Genomic DNA, 18,507 nt, shown 5'->3' with positions numbered 1-18,507 from the left:
TGTGTGTGTGTGTGTGTGTGTGTGTGTGTGTGTGTGTGTGTGTGTGTATAGTAGTATATTGCATGTTTGTGTGCCCCTGGCTTTTATGTGGGTGCTGGGATTCAGGACTCAGGTAGTCATGCTTATAAGGCAGGCTGACCCATTTTCCCAGCCTCCTCCTCATTCTTTGAAACAGGATCTCTCACTGAATATGAAGCCTCTTTTGGCTAGACTGACTAGCCAGTGAGCTCCCAGGATCCCCGTCTCCAGCCCTCCAAATGCATGGGTTCCTGCCTCACTATACCTGGCATGTTACATGGTTTCCAGATCTAAACTCAGATCCTCATGCTTATTTGGCAAGCACTTCACTCGATGAGCCATCTCGAGGAAACTTAGCAGCAGTATGACTCGCGTTGGGGTACAGTGCATTTGAAATGCCTACTGCTGTGGCAACCGCCGACTCAGAGCTTCTCTGTGCTGTGCACACAGGCTTGGTCAGCGACATCCTCATCCATGGCACAAAGGCTCGGAACCGCTCCATCCATGGAGATGTGGTGGTAGTGGAGCTGCTCCCCAAAAACGAGTGGAAAGGAAGAACTGCTGCCCTGTGTGAGAATGACAGTGAAGACAAGGCCTCAGGCGAGTCCCCAAGTGAGCCCATGCCCACAGGTGAGCCCCCCAGGAAGTAGAATTCTGCCCTGATTTTGTGATTATTTAATGAAAATTGTGTCTCTTCATCCTGTATAATGTGATGTTCTGATATTGGTATACATTGCTAGTGGCTAAATCCAGCTAATTGGCGAATGTATTACCTCACACACCATGATTTTAGAAAGTAACCTTATATTTATTTTTATGCGTAGGGGTGTTTTACCTGTGCATGTCTGGTGCCCACTGCGGCTAGAGTAGGGTATTGACGGCCCTGGGATTTGAATTATAGATGCTGGTGAGCCATCACGGGTGCTGGAAACTAAACCCAGATCCTCTGGAAGAGCAGCTCTTAACCACGAAGTCCTCTCACCAGCCCCCAACTATGATCGTTTATTATATGATGTGTCTGTGTGTGCCTGCTCATGAGCGCTGGTGAGCATGCCATGCCATATGTGTAGAGGTCAAAGAACAACCTCCAGGGTTGGTTCTGCTTCTGCCTACTTAGGAAGGCTACCTGGCTTTACATGAGTTCTGAGGATTTGAACTCAGGTTCTCATACTTGTGTGGCAGTGCTTTTATTCACTGAGCCATCTCTCTAGCCACCTTGTGTGTGTGGTGAGAACTTACAATCTGCTCTTCTACTGATAGGTAAGATTCAAAGCATTGCTGTTACTAAAATAAGACATGCTCTCTACGTTATCTGCAGTTTATTTCATTGTTTTTTTGGCATGTTTTTTGTTGTTGTTGTTTTGTTCTTTGTTTGGTTTGGTTTTTTTTGAGGTGCTCTAGCTGTCCTGGAACTCCTCCTGTCTCCACCCCCATAGCAGTGGGATCATAAGTATACACAACCATACCTGACCCCTTGTGGGTTTATTTTAACTTCTTCAGCACCTAAAGCAACAAAAAGTTACTCATGGCATTGTATGGTTCCCAGCTTCTGCCTCTTTTCTCTGCCTCAGTTTAGGATGACATTTTCCTTCCACATCCTCTCTTTTTTTTGCCCTACAGGATGTTTTCTTGCCAGTTTGACATTCCTCTCCTACTCCTCTAAATCTGCTTGTGTCCAGTGTCCCAGGACCCTCATGCCCAAATGCTGGTGCCCAAATAATGAGCACCCTTGTGGATGTGCTGCTCTGTGGACTTCAGGGAGCCCAGGCCCCCTTACCTCCTGCCCTCCTGGCTGCCTGTCTCAGCCTCTTTCCTGGCTCTTCTCTTTCTGCCACTTCCTGGGTGTGCAGCGCTCTGCCCTGGGCTTCTGTTCTCCGCACTCTCTAGACTGTCTTTGACTTTGTGTCTCCAGCCGGTATCTCTTCCTCCAGTTGCCTTTATGGCGTCTTTTCCTGTATGTCCAGTGGATGTCTCTGCCTGAAGATGCTTCATAAGATTCCTGACTTCTCTTTGTGGAAGACAACCCAGCACCAATGTGCATGAGAGTGTTTACAGGGCACTGTAGAAGATTAGACATGCACCTGCAGCCAGATATGCTGGAATAAAGAATGAAAAATGAGTTGTTTGTAAATGGATAATTGTTTGTTTGTTTTGTTTTGTTTTAGATTTTTCAAGACAGGCTTTCTCTGTGTAGCCTTGGCTGTCCTGGACTCATTTTGTAGACCAGCTGCCCTCAAACTCACAGCAATCTACCTGCCTCTGCTTCCCCAAATGCTGGGATTACAGGTGTGCACCACTGTGCCCGCTTGTTACTGTTTTTAATTCTTCAATTATTCTTCAATATTCTTTAGAATTCTTCAGTTCTTTGATGGTGATCATTTGTTAAAGTTATATAAATTACTGTCAAATTTGAAAAAAATGATTCCTGACTTCTTCCTAAGCCTGCTTTCCCTGCATTGTTCCTCATCTCAGTTCTAACAGTTGGACCACCCAAGAGACTGGAACTGTCTCAGACTTTTTACACATCCACAGTGAATCTGCAGGCACTGGTTACTAAATCAGGTACCCTGTGGTGGGATCATCACATTAGCCTCCCAGTATTTTCTCAGTAATCCTTTAAAATGAGTTGAGTGGCAAGTGGCTGAGTTAGTAACACGCATGCAGTGAGGAGGACCTGAATGTGATAGTGAGAACTCAGGTTTGAAAATAGGCACAGCGGCACATGCTTCAGTCACAGCACTGAGGGGGTGGATCACACAAGAGGATTGCTGGGACTTGCTGGCCACCCACCTTAGTCTCAGGTGGGCCTCAGATCAATGAGAGACCGCACCTCAGACATGAAGGTTACTGGCTCTCATAGAATGATGCCTGAGATTGGCTTCTGCTCTGAAAACACATACACGCACACATACACACGAAAAGTTTTTGGAAGAAAAGGAAAAAGAATTTGTAGTTACTGTGGTTATCTTTTCCTGGCTCCAGTGCTATATATTAGATGTAGGATGTGTATTCTTTGCTGCACTGCACCGAGAGGAGCTGTTGAGAGAACACAGGTGACCGTGGAAGCACAACGGTTAAAGACAAGTGACAAGCCAGGCATGGAGATACACACCTTTAACCCCAGCATTGGGAGACAGAGGCAGGTGGATCTGAGTTTGAGACCAGCCATTCTTCATAGTGAGTTTCAGGACAGCCAGGGCTACACAGAGAAGCCCTGTCTCAAAAACAAACAACAGGCAAATGAAAGGCTGGGCCCACTGGCCACACTTCTGTCTTAGCACTGAGGAGACAGAGGCAAGGGATTACCTTGATTTCTAGACCAGGTCTATATAGCAACACCTTGTCTGAAAAAAAGCATTGGCCAGAGCTGGGCTTGGTGTTGCATATCTTTAATTCTTGCATTTGAGAAGCAGAGGCAGCCAGATCTCTGTGGAGTTCAAGGCCAGTCTGGTTTACATAATGAGTTCCAAGACAGCCAGGTTTACATGATGAGACCCTAACTCAAAAAAAAAAAAAAAAAAAAAAGCAGTGACTAAATAAGTAAGTCAGGAGTGAAAAGCATTAGCTATTCCTGGTATAGACAGTCTGAGTTTGGGGAGATAATGGCAGAAGAGTCAATGAGACACAGTCTGAATGTCATGTTGGGCGCTGCAGAAAAAGGAAATGCTGAAGTATTTTTTGTTGTTTTTGTTTGAGACAGGGTCTCTCTATGTAGCCTTGGCTGTCCTGGAACTCTCTTTGTAGACCAGGCTGGCTTTGAACTCACAGAGATTCACCTGCCTCTGCCTCCCTAGTGCTGGAGGTGTGAATGGTTTCGTTTTTTGTTTTTTTTAAGTTATTCATCTTTTTTAAAAATTCACATTCAAAATGCTAAGAAAGCAGGTCTTGAACTGCATCTGAGCTGTGTGGATGAGCTTAAAAACAAGGGATGTGCATTTCTCTTTTTGTTTTACTTTATTTTTTATTTTTATTTACTTACTTACTTACTTATTTTTTGTTATTTTGAGACAAGGTTTCTCTGTGTAAGAGCCCTGGCTATTCTGGATGCACTTTGTAGACCAGGCTGGCCTCAGACCCAAAGAGATGCCTCTGCCTCTTGAGTTCAGGGACTAAAGGCGTGCGACATCACCACTCAGTGGACTGTGCATTTCTTGTTCACTTCCTTGCTGCTCTGCCCTCACAGCCCAGAGGTAATACTATGTCTTTACTATGTTTGTCTTCCTGAAGGCCGAGTAGTGGGCATCCTTCAGAAGAACTGGCGAGATTATGTAGTGACATTTCCATCCAAAGAAGAGGTCCAGTCTCAGGGCAAAAATGCTCAGAAGATCCTCGTCACACCATGGGATTACAGAATCCCCAAAATCCGCATCAGCACTCAGCAGGCAGAGGCCCTCCAGGTACTGCCACTGCGCTCCTGTTCTTCCTGTTTTTGCAGGCTTTTGAGCAGCACCAGGAAGCATTGTTAATTCTTTGCATAAGAGGAAATAAATTATTGATGGTATCTAGCACTCTGAGATACTGTTTTTAAACATTCTAAATATATAAGAACCATCTATTAAGTAGTCCATGGTTAATAAATGAAGGCCAGAGAGAAATTGTCCTAGAAAGAGCTGTCTAGGGCAATCTGATGAACATACATTATCCAGCTGTCCAGCTCAGAAACTTTGAGTACACAGAGTTTGCCAACACTAACAAGCGTCCTTCCAGGGAAAGATCCAGATACGATCCGAGCATTCTGCAGGGGTGATGTAGTATGTCTGCACAGATCAATTGTCCATGTAGGACAGAGCATCAGAGAGAAGGTGTAAACAAGAAAGGCAGAGGTAGCTTTTGCTCGGGGCACAGTGGAGTCAATGCGTGACTTAATTCCACTAGTGCTTTGCGGTTTGTAAATGAGACACTGAAGCAGAGCGTCCTCAAGCCTTGTCTGTCAGCCTTCTGTGACCCTCAGAGGCCAGTTAAGACTATTGTACTTTCCATTTCCAGGGTGTCTGGAGTTGCTGGGCAGTGGAGAGGTCCGGCTTACACTGATACCATCTTTCCTGCCAAGGAGCAGCTTAAGACTAAAAAGAAATTAGAAAGTAATCCCCATACTAGAAACTGAGAGCATTGTTTTAGTTATTTTTTAAGATTTACTTTACTTTTAATTACATGTGTGTGGGCATGTGTCTATGAGTGCAGGTGCTCATACAGCAGGAGTGGGTGTCGGGCTCCTGGCACTGGACTTACAGGGGATTGTGAGCTGTTGTTTTAAAAGTTAATTAGAGCCGGGTGTGGGGGTGCATGCCTTTAATCCCAGCACTGGGGAGGCAGAGGCAAAGAGCTCGGATCTCTGAGCTCAAGGCCAGCCTGATCTACAAAGCTATTTCCAGGCCAGCCAGAGCTATCTCAGAAAACAAAAAAGAAAAAAAAAGTTAATTAGGTCCTTACATTATTGGGTTGTTCACCTTGTATTTCAGGTGTTAACTAAAATGTATTACAGTTGGCTTTAACAGACTTAAGTTTCTGTCCCAGTTGTTTGAAGGAAAGGGATAATACCTCCTTGCAAAGCATCAGCCAAAGGTTTGCATACCATCAGGCCATCTGGAAGAGTGGCGAGAACAACAACCGGGAAGCAAAATAAGCTACTGCAAACCACTGTTTGAAGACTGGCCTCTCGGTGCTCTGTGTGGCTCATCTGGGCTAGTTTGATGCTTTAGATTGGACCGCTTAACTCCAGCTTTGGTTCACACTGTAATCTTTTTCTCTTTGTACAGGACTTCAGGGTGGTTGTGCGCATTGATACCTGGGAGACAACATCAGTGTATCCAAATGGACACTTTGTGCGTGTCTTGGGGAGAATTGGTGATCTGGAAGGGGAGATTGCAACCATCCTGGTAGAGAACAGTATTTCTGTTGCCCCCTTCTCGGAAGCCCAGGTCAGAATTCCCTTAGGTCTTTGATCCAGAGACATATATTTCTTTCTGTTTTTTGTTGCTGTTTCATCATAAAGAAAAAAGAAAATTGTGGCGGGGGGGGGGGGGGGGGGAGAGAAGGGAGGTAGAGAGAGTTAAATTGTGCATGCGATTGGAGGCCAGAAGTCAACATCTAGCCGTATTCTTCTTGATCCCTCTCTGCCTTATTTTATTTTTATTTATGTATGCATGTGTCTGTTTGTGCAGAGCCACATGGGTAGCAAGAAAAGGATATTGGATCCATGGATCTGGCTCTAGTAAGCTGACATGGGTGCTAGGAATCAAACTTGGGTCCTCTGGAAAAGCAGCAAATGCCCGTAACTGCTAAGCTCTCTCTCCAGCCCCTTCCTCCTCAATTTTTGCGACAGGATGTCCCACAGAATGTAGAACTCTCTAAATCAGTAAGGCTGGGAGCCGTTGAGCCCCAGAGGTCCTCCTGGCTCCACCTCCTCAGCCCTAGGATTATAGGTGTGCACTGATGCTCCCAGCTTTTTATGTTGGAGCTAGGAGTCCAAACTTGGGTCCTCATGTTTGTATAGCAAGCCCTTTCCTCACTGAGCCATCTCCCCATCTCTGAAAAAAAACTTCATAGTATTAACAACCCATTGTCTAAAGCCACAGAAAAAGGAAAACAAAATCTCACCCATCCCAATTCTGAACTTGGACCAAACTAAAGTCAACTCCAAGTACAGCCTTACAACTTTCCAACTGTGCTCAAGATGGCATGTCAGAGCCTTGTAGTCAGTGTTCACCCCCCCAGCCCTAGGCCACCATGATCACCCCCTCCCTCCTCCTCTTTTTTCTTGTCCTCCTCCTCTTCTTCCCTTTTTTTTTTTTAATGTTGTTTGGAGACAACGTCATATTATGTAGCCATGGCTGGACTTAAACTCACAGAGATCGACCTGCCTCTGCCTGAGGAGTGGTAGGATTAAGGAAGAGTGCACCACACCTGTCTTACATATCTTTACAGACCCAACAGAGCTCTGCCCCACCAGAGGTGGATGGGTCAAAAGATGAGGCTCCTTGTGAAGTGTTTTTTGTAACCTTTACAGAAAACACATGTCCAATGGACATGAAATACCAGGAATTCTATTACTTTATGGCCTTTCACAATCTCATAAATCTCCTTTATTGTTCTCTCATGGCCATATCCATTGTATGCACTTATATTACATTCTGCCTTTTTCACATAAAATTGTTTCTATATATTGACATAGCCTACTTATTTTTAGTAGTTAAGACAAATTGTTGAAATTAATTTACCCTAGTTTGCTTAAACATTCCTCAATCGTTGGACATTGGTAGTGTTTAATTTTTCAGTATTAGGGAAAAATGTTACTTGAAACATTTTTTTAATCAGTTGCCTTTTTATTCTTTTTGATCATTCTCTTGTAATGTAATCCTTAAAGTTAAATTACCAAGTCAAAGGGCATAAAAATTTAAATAGGTTTGTTATATATTGGCTGATAGTTTTCCAGAAAAACATTGCCCCAGTGTGAATTACCATCAAGAGCATATGGGTGTTCCTATTTTTATTATAGCTTCTGACAGAACAGGAGCCACAGTAAGAAAATATTTTAAACTATTTTACATTATTAAATTTAGAATATTTTACATAATTAAAATTTTATGTTTAACATTAGTTTCTGAAAATTATTTGTTGGTTTGCTTGGCACCTCTTCGTGGAAATGTTAGACTAAAAGGAAGTAGGACTCCGACTTCCCCAAGACTACAGCTCTCTCTCCCCTGTAGCCTACTTAGCTGCAAATTGATAGTGGAAACAGGTAATCATAGAGAGAAAGTGCCCCAGATTGCTCGTTTCAAGTGTCTTTAAGGAATAAACTTTTTTTAAATTTTTGCTTTTTGTTTGTTTGTTTGTTTGTTTTGGTTTTTTTTTGTGTGTTTGTTTTTTGGAGACAGGGTTTCTCTGTGTCACCTTGGTTATCCTGGACTCACTTGGCAGACCAGGATAACCGGCAGAAATCCACCTGCCTCAGCCTCCCGGAGTGCTGGGATCATAAATGCGCACCACCATGCCTGGCTCAGGAATAAACTTTTTTTAAAAAAGATTTGTTTATTTATTTTGCATTTATGCCTGCATGCCCGAAGAGGGTACCAGATGGTTGTGAGCCACCGTGTGGTTGCTGGGAATTGAACTCAGGACCTCTGGAAGAGCAGCCAGTGCTCTTAACCTGTGAGCCATCTCTTTAGCCCAGGAATACACCTTTTGGGGGGAAAAATCATGCAGATTTTTTTTTTCTCCCCAGGACTTGGCTTGAATTAAAAGCTCAACTCAGGGAGCAGGGCTTTCTCTGATATGAACTCAGTAGCTGGCTGTTTGATTACCCCCCCTGAGGGGGGAACAGCCTTACCAGGCCACAGAAGAAGACAATGCAGCCAGTCCTGATGAGACCTGATAGACTAGAGGCAGATGGAAGGGGAGGAGGACCTCCCCTATCAGTGGACTGGGGGAGATACAGAGAGGGAGAAGAGGGAAGGAGGGTGGGATTGGAAACGAGGGAGGGGGCCACAGCTGGGATAAAAATTGAATAAATTGTAATAAATGATAATAATTGAAAAAGTTAAAAAAAATAAATGCAGAAAAAAAACTCTAAAAAAAAAAAGCTCAACTCAAGGATGCATTGTCACCTGTTCACTCTTGCTGACAGAAGTCAGGGGACATTTCCTACAAGACCACAAGGTCTTCAGAACTGTCTTTTCTGCTGACTCCTGACTTCCAGAGCCCAGCCCAGTACCTGATTCTTACGAGCCACTTAATGTAGTTATTAATCAAAAGAAGACAAATAAGGTAGGGAGATGCCTAATCAGTAACATGCTTCCTATACAATCGTGAAAATCTGAGTTCCAATCCAAACCCACTTAAATAGCTGGGCATGATGACACATGCTTGTAATAATCCTAGTTCTGCAAGAGACAGGAAGAGAGTTTTAGGGTTTAATGGCCACCCAGTCTAGCATAATTGGAGCATTCCAGGCCAGTGAACAATGACTATCTCAAGGAACAGGGTAGGTGGTGTCTTCGTGGATGTCTGATGCCAGAAGAGTCCAGAAGAGGACATAGGAACCCCAGGAATTGGGGTTACAGACAGTTGTGAGCCACCATATGAGTACTAAGAATTGACCATGGGTCCTCTGGAAAAGTAGCCATTGCTCTTAACCACTGGGCCATTTCTCCAGCCGCTTTCAAGAAAGTGGGGTTTTGTTACTGTTTGGGGGTTATTTTTTGGTTTGGTTTGGTTTTTGGTTTTTTGGGTTTGTTTTGTTTTTTCAAGATAAGGTTTCTCTGTGTAGCCTTGGCTGTCCTGGACTTGCTTTGTAGACCAGGCTGGCCTCAAGCTCAGCACTCTGCCTGCCTCTACCTCCTGAGTGCTGGGATTTCAGGCATGTGCCACTGTGCCCAGCTAAGAGTGGGTTTTTAAAGAACCTGTGATGCATGGAATTCTGAATATTTGGTCTCTGGTGCAGATGTGTGAGATGCCAGTAAACACACCAGAAAACCCTTGGAAAGTGAGTCCCAAGGAAGAGCAAGAACGGAAGGACCTGAGAAATACCCACCTTGTATTCAGCATTGACCCCAAAGGTTGTGAAGATGTAGATGACACACTTTCAGTCAGAACCTTGAGTAATGGCAACCTGGAGCTGGGGGTCCACATAGCTGACGTCACACACTTCGTGGCCCCAAACTCTTACACTGATATCGAAGCCAGAACAAGGTAACCCTGTTGGAAGTCAGCACTGTATGTGTGTTTGTGTCTGTGCTAGTTTCAGATGGTTAGCTCTCCTGTTTGTGCAGTTCTAAAAGGCTCTTCTGGGTTTTCCGAAGGTCCCCTCCTTCTGGAAAATAGAGCCTTGCTTAGTTTCTGTCCTTTCTTAACCTTTTTTACTCCTGGTCTCCTCTAAAGTTAAAATGAGTAATTTTCACATGTAATACAGAATTCCATATAGATGCTAGATCGTTACGCCAGTATTCTTCTCACACAGCCAAATTCATGTCACTGTTACTGTCTCCATCAGTGGGAGAAGATTGCGCCGAAGCAGTGTGACGTGGTCAAGTAGGCACGCGGGAACCATTTAATTAGGCAGCCGCTCCGCTTTATGAAAAGCAGTAGCCCCAGGGGAATCCAGCTCGGGCTCGGCTGTTTACCTCCTGGCCCACACTGTCAGCACTTCCCTGGGCTGCTGAAGGTCGGTCACCTCCTGTGTCTTTCCAGGGCCACCACTTACTACCTAGCAGACCGCCGCTACGACATGCTGCCCTCCGTCCTCAGCGCAGATCTCTGCTCCCTCCTGGGAGGCGTGGACAGGTGAGCCTGAGTCTCCGCCCGCAGCCTCTCCGTCCTCTCTCTGCCCCCCACTTCCTTCTTCCCTTCCATATATGGTTTCAGGGAGCGTCTTTTTCCAGCCTCCTCCTTTCTTTCTGTCCTGATGCTCGCTCTCTGAAGCTGGCCAAGGCTGAGGAGAATGCAGTACGCTCCCCAGTGGTGCGCCTCTTCAGAAGGCTCAGGAGCTTAGGAGTTTGCGATAATCAGTGAATACACAATTAAGTCAGATAGCCCAGAACTAGCAGGCTCGAAAAGATAGAAGAAAGATCCCCTTCCTGTTATTTTTCTCCTCAGGCACTGATTTCTTGGATGTTTTTGTATAAGCCTGACTTTGGTGGCACAGACCTTTAATCCCAGCACTCAGGGAGGCAAAGGCAGGCAGATTGCTGTGAGTTCAAGGACAGAAACCCTGTCTCCAAAAACAAAGCAACCATAAACACACATACACAGCTGGAGCAATAGCTCAGAGGTTAAGAACACTGACTGTTCTTCCAAAGGTCCTGAGTTCAATTCACAGAACCACAAGATGGCTCACAACCATCTATAATGAGATCTGGTACCCCTTCTTCTGGCGTTCAGGTGTACATGCAGGCAGAACACAGTATACAGAAATAAGTAAATAAATAAATCTTTTTAAAAACCAGATATGGATTTGTAACTTTATTTTTTATGAAAATACTCAAATAAAGTAGGTATAAAGAGCAGACTCACGTTAGAAGTGCTGACCTTTCTAAGCAAAGTGCTTCTGTTTCTAACAAAGAAAATGTATATATATAGGTAGAAACAGAGCATGTATGTGTGTGTGCCATTATATATATAATTTATGCACACACGTTATTCACTTAAATTTATTTCCTTTTTTTTTTTTTTTGAGAGAAGGTAGCAGGGATACTGTTCTCAAACTCAATTGGAAGCAAAGGATTACGTTCGTTGAACTTCTGATCCTCCTGCTTCCACGCGTATACCAACATACCTGGCATGCACAGTGCTGGGGATCCAGGCCAGAGCTTCATTCAAGCTCAGCAAAGCAACTGAGCCTCCAATTCCTTTTTTAAAACATTCGTTTTATTTCACTCTGTGTCTTGAGTATTTGGCCTGCATGTATGTATGTGCCCCTTATATATGTATAGTGCTTGCAGAGGCCGGAAGAGGGCATCAGCTCCCCTGGAACTGGAGTTACAGACAGTCGTGAGCCCCCGTGGGTTCTGGGAACTGAACCCGAACTGCTGCTCTAGAAGAGCAGCCAGCTCTGAGACGCCTCACCAGCAATGTCCTCTCCTCTCTCTTAAAGTACTTAAATCTCTTTGGAGAAATTCATGGAAGCAGAACTTATGTCAGGGTGTTTAGGGCCATACAGTCAGATTGCCCTCACAGAGGCGGCAGCCATCTGTTCTACAGCAATAGACTGGAGAATGCTTTCCCACAGCCTTTCCCGTCTACCCTGCTATGTCCTTTCATCCAAGTCAGTCTTCTGGACAAGGAGTATGTTAATTTTAGTTTCTATTTTTCTGTTATGTGTAAAGTTAAGCATTTTTGTTAAAGGATACTTATATGTTCTTTGCTGTGAATGACTTCATATTCCTTTCTATTTTTATTTGGGTTTGTGATTTATTACTGATTTGTAAAAATTCTTTACATACTAGGAATATTGGCCCCTTTAAAAATGTATGAGTTGTAAATATATTGGCTTTTTTAATAAAATGTTTTGGTGGAAGAATGGCTCTTTGCTAAATGAGCTTTTTGCTAATTAACCTATCATCAAGATTGATACTGAGCTGGCTGTCACCTTGTAGGATTTAAAGGCTTTGCTCTAGTTTCCTGGGTACCAAACAGACTTGACTCGGTGCCAAGCTATTCTCATAAAATGAAGAACTGTAAGGTTTTTCATATTGTGTGTGAACTCCTTTCAGAGTTGTTCAAAGTTTAACAGAGCCCAGTCAGACTTTGTTATTGACACAGGGCCTCACTATGTAGCCCTAACTGGCCTGGAACTCACTGTGTGTGGCTGGCCGCAGACTGTCGCAGACTGTCTTTGGGAGGCCTATTTTTGCCTCCCAAGTGCTGGAGTTAAAAGCATGTACCACCACATCCAGTCTGACTCAGTTTTTAATGTTAAACTGTGTGTATATGAGTGTGTGCATGCACATGTACATACAGATGTACGTAGAAGGGAGATTGTTTGTGTGATGGAGTGATTAAAGAAGTGGTACCAAAACTCTGTAGCAAGTCATTTCTTTCAAATTCGATTCAATATCAAGTTCTGCTCGCTTCTAAAATAGAATAGATGAGGGCTGGAGAGATGGCCCAGAGCTAAGAGTGCTGGCCACTCTTCCGGCCAGCTCCAGCAACCCAGGTTTGATTGCCAGCACCTATATGAAAGCTCACAACTGCCTGTAATTTCAGTTTCAGGAGATCTGACACTCTCTCCTGGCCTCCTTGAACAGCAGGCACAAACCTGGTGTTCAGACATACATGCAGGCAAAACAGCCGTAGACATTAAACGAAGAATAACAATTTTACAAAAAAGAATGGAAGCCCTGCAAGACAGCACAGTGGGTAAAGACACCTGCTGCTTTGTCTTGAGTTTGATCTTCAGGGCCAACATGGCGGAGGAGATCTGGCTCTCACAAGCTGTCCCCTGATCTCCACACGTCACAGTACTCATATGTGCACCCATACACATAAACACACATCAAATAAATAAAATGTATAACTTCCTAAGAAAATAAAATGGAATAATGATACTGTTGATGTCCCTGACTGTATAGGTATGCTGTGAGTATCCTGTGGGAATTGGATAAAACCTCGTATGAAATTAAGAAGGTGTGGTATGGCAGAACCATTATCCGATCAGCCTACAAACTGTTCTACGAGGCAGCCCAGGAGCTGCTGGATGGAAACTTCGACATCGTTGAGGATATCCCAGAGTTCAAAGCCTTAGAAGAGCAGAGCCGACAGGCCAAACTGGAGGAGTTAGTGTGGGCCATTGGAAAGTTGACAGACATAGCTCGCCACGTCCGAACAAAAAGAGACCGCTGCGGCGCCCTGGAGCTGGAAGGTGTAGAGGTTCGAGTCCAGCTGGATGACAAGAAGAACATTCATGACCTCATTCCCAAGCAGCCCCTGGAGGTTCATGAGACAGTGGCCGAATGCATGATCCTGGCCAACCACTGGGTGGCCAAGAAGATCTGGGAGAGTTTCCCCCACCAGGCTTTGCTGCGCCAGCACCCTCCTCCACACCAGGAGTTTTTCTCAGAGCTCCGGGAATGTGCTAAAGCAAAAGGCTTCTTCATAGACACACGGTAAATCCTCTTTTGAGGGGGCAGAGGGATAGCAGAGAGTACTGTACTTTTATTTATCTTATGGTTATTCCTAAAATATAGTGTGTAGCCAGGCACATTGATGTATTGGAGCCTGAGGCAGCCAGATCACCAGATTGAGGCCAGTCTAGTCTACCCAAAGAGGAGTTAAAAATTATGTTGTCGTCAAGCACAAGGTCCTAATTAAAATGCCTTTTCTCAGTTTAGCAAATGGGTTTATTTAGCTTCTGTCTTCAAGTCACAGAGTCTGGGGTGATTGGTTGAGTCACCTGCGCACAGATCACACAGACCAAGGGCTGTCAGACACCCTCTTGGTTGGTTTGTAGAATGCTGAGGTGGTGACCCCAGCATTCATAGTTTACTTCCGGGAGAGTTAGCCTAGCATAATTAAGTGCTTTACCATAATTTACGTGTTGGGCCAAGCAGGGTCAGGATCTTCATCCAAGCCATTGGGCCTAGAAGTTCCCCTTAGTGGTCATTTCCCAGCTCACCTCTGTCTTCCATATCTCTCTTATCCAGCTGCTCAGAATTATGTTACATTCCTGGTTTTATTTTTAACATAAAAATATGATCCTAAAGGTTTAAAATTTTATATTTAGAGTAAATAAATCTCTCTCTGGCTCTTTAAAAAACGGAAAGCGAGTTGGAGGTGGCACACGCCTTTAATCCCAGCACTTGGGAGGCAGAGGCAGGTGGGTCTCTGTGACTTCAAGGCCAGCCCGGTCTACAGACTTGAGTTCCAGCACAGCCAGGACTACACAGAGAAACCATGTCTCAAAAAAACAAAATAAAACCATAAAACAATGCAGGTCCACTTGTGAGTGTCAGGTTTCATTCTGCTTTTCCTTTGAGCTTGGTGTTGCTGTTCCCCTCAGCCTGTGGAGTGGCGGCGTGTGCCCCCAGGCAAATTGCTTTGCTTTTTAAAACTCCCTCTGGCTAAATGAGTCTTGATAAATAAAAAACAAAAAGCCCATTCTTTGGGCTGTATATAATGCTTACAGTTGAGTGTATTAAGAATGTAGCTCTCCAGAAGTGGTGGTGGACCCCTTTAATCCAGCACTCAGGAGGCAGAGGCAGACGGCCAGCCTGGTCCACAGAGTAAGTTCTAGACTGCCAAGGCTATACAGAGAAATCCTGTCTCAAAAAAACAAAATAAATAAATACATAAATACATAAATTCTGACTGTCTTTCTTTGTTTAAGCTTTAAAAGCAAACTATGTTTCTGTATTAAAAGAAAATTGTGGCAAAAATTAATTTAACTGCTGGCATATGAAGATATTTAAACCGTGGAGTGGAAAGTGCTACTTGTACATTGCCTTTGGGGACTCATCAAGGCTTCTCTGTTTCTTGTTAGGTCCAATAAAACCCTGGCTGACTCTCTGGATAGTGCAAACGACCCCAACGACCCTCTGGTAAACAAGCTGCTACGCTCCATGGCTACCCAGGCCATGTCCAATGCTCTCTACTTCTCTACCGGGTCCTGTGCAGAGCAGGAGTTCCATCATTACGGTGACTGACAGCTTTGTCTTACACAGGGCTTAGCCCTGAGCGCAGCCTCTCCAGGGTGCCCGGGTGTGTCTTTTATTCTGATGTCTTGATTTCCTTTTGAAGGTCTTGCGTTAGATAAATACACCCACTTTACTTCTCCAATAAGAAGATATTCAGACATTGTAGTACATCGACTACTAATGGCAGCCATTTCAAAAGACAAGAAAATGGAAATTAAAGAAAATTTGTTCAGCAACAAAGATCTCGAGGAGATATGCAGACATATCAACAACAGAAACCGAGTAAGAAGGAATTTCAAACTCTTACCCCTCATCTCATAAGAAAGTATCCACTTTGCTGTGTAAAAGAGTGGAGTACCATGTGTGTTTACAACGCCATAGTTATCGTAACCAGTGCACTTACGAGCATTCTGAGATAACGTGAATTTGAGGGCTTTTTGTTGTCGCCTGATGCTTGTTTGTGAGACAGCGTCTCACTCTGTAGACCAGTGGTGTGCACCACCGTGCCTGGCACTTCTGTTTTGTGTTGTGTTTTTAGATGAGGTCTCACTGTTTTTCTCAGGCTTAGTTTCCACTCAGGGGACTCAAGTGACCAGCTTGAGTCTCCAGCTCAGCCTCTCTGTGCACTATACCAGGCTTAGCTGAGGCTTGACAATGGAGTTGAGATCTGTCCCAAAAGGTAGAGATAAAAAGGTTTAAGCAGCTGGGTGTGGTGTAACCCCCACATTCAGGAGGCTATGCTGGTCTACATTAAAAAGACTTCATATATAATAAAAGCCAGGTATGGTGGCAGATGCCTTCAGTCCAGTACTTGGGAGGCAGAGGCAGGCAGATCTCTGTGAGTTTGAGAGATCTACAGAGTGAGTTCCAGGATAGCATGGGCTATATAGTGAGATCCTGTCTCAAAAAAAAAAAAAGTTAGCATTGGCTAGATTTAATAGTGGGTATCTCTGTGCAATAAGATCATAGGTAATAATTTTTCTTTAAATTTTCTTAAATTAAATTTAAGAATATATATATATATAAATATATATATATATATATATATATATATATATATATGTATATTCAAGTAAAAGTCAAAGGACAATTTGTAGGGGAGTTGGTAATCTCCTTCTACCATCTTCATCCCAAGGATGGCACTCAGGTTTGGCAATAAATGCCTTTAACCACTGAAGCATCTCTTCAGTCTTAAAATGTGTGTGTGTGAGAGAGAGAGACAGAGCACGAACTCATGTGTAACGGCACCTGTGGGTGTGCAGGGCGACTTCTGAGTTTGCTCTTGCCTTCCACCTTGTTCCTGAGACAGCCTTGCTTGTGCTGCTGCGCCGTGCACACTGGGCTGGCCAGCCAGTGTGGCTGGGAGCTTCTGGCCAGTTCTCCAGCTCTGCCTGTCCCTCCATCTTGTGGTAGGAGTGCTGCGATTACAGATGTGCACCCCACGGCCAACCTTTACCAGGGTCTGGGGCTTCACATGGGTGAGGAGGTTTGCATTTGCCACTGAGCCCTTCCTTCACGTCTCATCTGCTGCTTTTGTTTTGTTTTGAGGAGTTGCTCTGTCTCTTTTTCTTTGGTTTAGTTGAGACAAGGGCTTACTCTGGATGGCCTTAAACTTACGGTGATCCTCCTGTCTCAGCCTCCCAAGTGCTGGCATTGCAGGTATATAAAAGCTGTCTCTGTGGGAGTGTTTGGGGTTTCTTCCTGGACGTCAGAGAACTCTGCACTTTTTACAGGCGGCACAGCGTGCTCAGAAGCAGTCCACAGAGCTCTTCCAGTGCATGTACTTTAAAGACAGAGACCCAGACACCGAGGAGCGCTGCGTCGCTGATGGAGTTATTTATTCAATTAGAACAAATGGTGTACTTGTGTTTATACCAAGGTATGTTACTTCTCATGTGGTAGTTAGGAAGAAATCATAGGTAAACTTTTCCCAGTGTTGAATACAATTCTATATAACTTACTAAAGTATTTATTTAAACCTGGGTTGTATAGATCAAAGGTGGAGTGCTTGCTGAACACATCTGGAGTCTAGCATCACATGAAACCAGGTGTGGTGACACATGCCTGTAAAGCAAAATGGTTCTGGATTTTGATGCCACATTATGCTATATGAGACCTTATCTCAAAAAACGAATATAAACTTGGCATGGTGGCACAGCACTCCAGAAGCAGAAACAAGGCCAGCCTAGTCTTCAAAGCAAGCTCTAGGCCAGCCAGGGCTACAAACTATATATTCACATATGTAGATGTGTGTATGTATAGATACACACTACCTAGATATATATAGACAGATACATACTATAGACATATAGTAGTCATGAAGCTACTGTGTGTACATGGTGTAATACACGGTCAGGAAATACAGGGAGCAATTGGGAACACATGTAGACGCACACCTGTCAGCCTTGGGATTTTTTCTTAGCTGGAAAAATACTGTTTTTCATCTGCTCTTGTAAAAATGTTTTTGGAGGTAAACCACAGGAAAAGTGACTAAGCATACTAAGACCTGCGTGCTAAGAATACATCAACTGTTTTTCCCTGTCAATATTCAGGTTTGGGATTAAAGGTGCTGCTTATCTAAAGAATAAAGATGGCTTAGTGATCTCGTGTGGCCCAGAGAACAGCTCCGAATGGAAAGCAGGATCCCTGCACCGATCGCAAAACAAGGTCACCTCTACCACAGCGGGGGGGCAGTCTGTTACATTTCATCTTTTTGACCATGTGACGGTAAGTGTGCATTGTGTTGTTTCCAGCGGGAAGGGAGAAGAACAAGAGGTAGTAACACGCATTTCTCCGTACTAGGTACGAATTTCTGTTCAAGCCTTGCGCTGCCATTCTGATACAATCAGGCTTGAAATAATAAGCAACAAACCATATATGACACCAAACACAGAACTCTGTCATCAGAGCTCCCTCTTGCTGAAGAGTGAGTTAGTGAAAGAAGTGACCCGATCTGTGGAGGAAGCTCAGCTTGCCCAGGAGGTGAAAGACAAGGTTCTTCAGGAGGAGTATCAGGAATACTGCCAGACAAAGGGAAGAAGTCTTTACATGCTTCTGGAGGAGATAAGGGACCTCGCTCTTCTGGATGTTTCAGACAGCTGTGCAATGTGAAATACTTGTGCTTCATTAAAGAGCGTTGTTTTAGGTGTTGTGCTTCTCAGTCTTTTGTGTCACGTGATGCTCAAGATGGCGATGAAGTGGGTACCTCCCCTAGGCACGCTCTGCTCTCATACCTCATTGAAGTACAGCAGTCAGGCACGCTGGCACATACATGTGATCCCAGTGCTCTGAAGGCAGAGGCAGGTAGATCTCTGTGGGCTTGAGGCCAGCCTGGTCTACAAAGCAAGTCCAGGACAGCCAAGGT

The 18,507-nt window shown here is 44.3% G+C and overlaps 1 protein-coding gene across 2 annotated transcripts in view; it reads left to right on the top strand.

Moving 5' to 3' along the window:
- Positions 1 to 18,287, top strand: part of Dis3l (DIS3 like exosome 3'-5' exoribonuclease) — a 37,397-nt gene extending 19,110 nt beyond the window's left edge. Inside the window, exons 7-17 of one of the 2 annotated variants that reach the window (XM_055597159.1) lie at positions 469 to 648; positions 4,246 to 4,415; positions 5,775 to 5,936; positions 9,458 to 9,705; positions 10,204 to 10,296; positions 13,083 to 13,616; positions 14,990 to 15,144; positions 15,247 to 15,425; positions 16,877 to 17,022; positions 17,696 to 17,870; positions 17,946 to 18,287. In XM_055597159.1, coding sequence (XP_055453134.1) covers positions 469 to 648; positions 4,246 to 4,415; positions 5,775 to 5,936; positions 9,458 to 9,705; positions 10,204 to 10,296; positions 13,083 to 13,616; positions 14,990 to 15,144; positions 15,247 to 15,425; positions 16,877 to 17,022; positions 17,696 to 17,870; positions 17,946 to 18,254 — 2,351 coding nt within the window. In that variant the 3' untranslated portion in view covers positions 18,255 to 18,287. Of the gene's footprint in view, positions 1 to 468; positions 649 to 4,245; positions 4,416 to 5,774; positions 5,937 to 9,457; positions 9,706 to 10,203; positions 10,297 to 13,082; positions 13,617 to 14,989; positions 15,145 to 15,246; positions 15,426 to 16,876; positions 17,023 to 17,695; positions 17,871 to 17,945 lie in introns of those variants that run through there. The other variant, XM_055597166.1, reaches the window with a different exon arrangement.
- Positions 18,288 to 18,507: the final 220 nt, after the last annotated feature.

This window comes from Psammomys obesus, unplaced genomic scaffold (assembly GCF_907164565.1).
Source record: "Psammomys obesus unplaced genomic scaffold, mPsaObe1.curated_primary_1811, whole genome shotgun sequence".
Taxonomy (NCBI): Eukaryota; Metazoa; Chordata; class Mammalia; order Rodentia; family Muridae; genus Psammomys; species Psammomys obesus.
The sequence above is the reverse complement of the archived record's forward strand: the minus strand, read 5'-3'. Positions and strand labels throughout refer to the sequence as shown.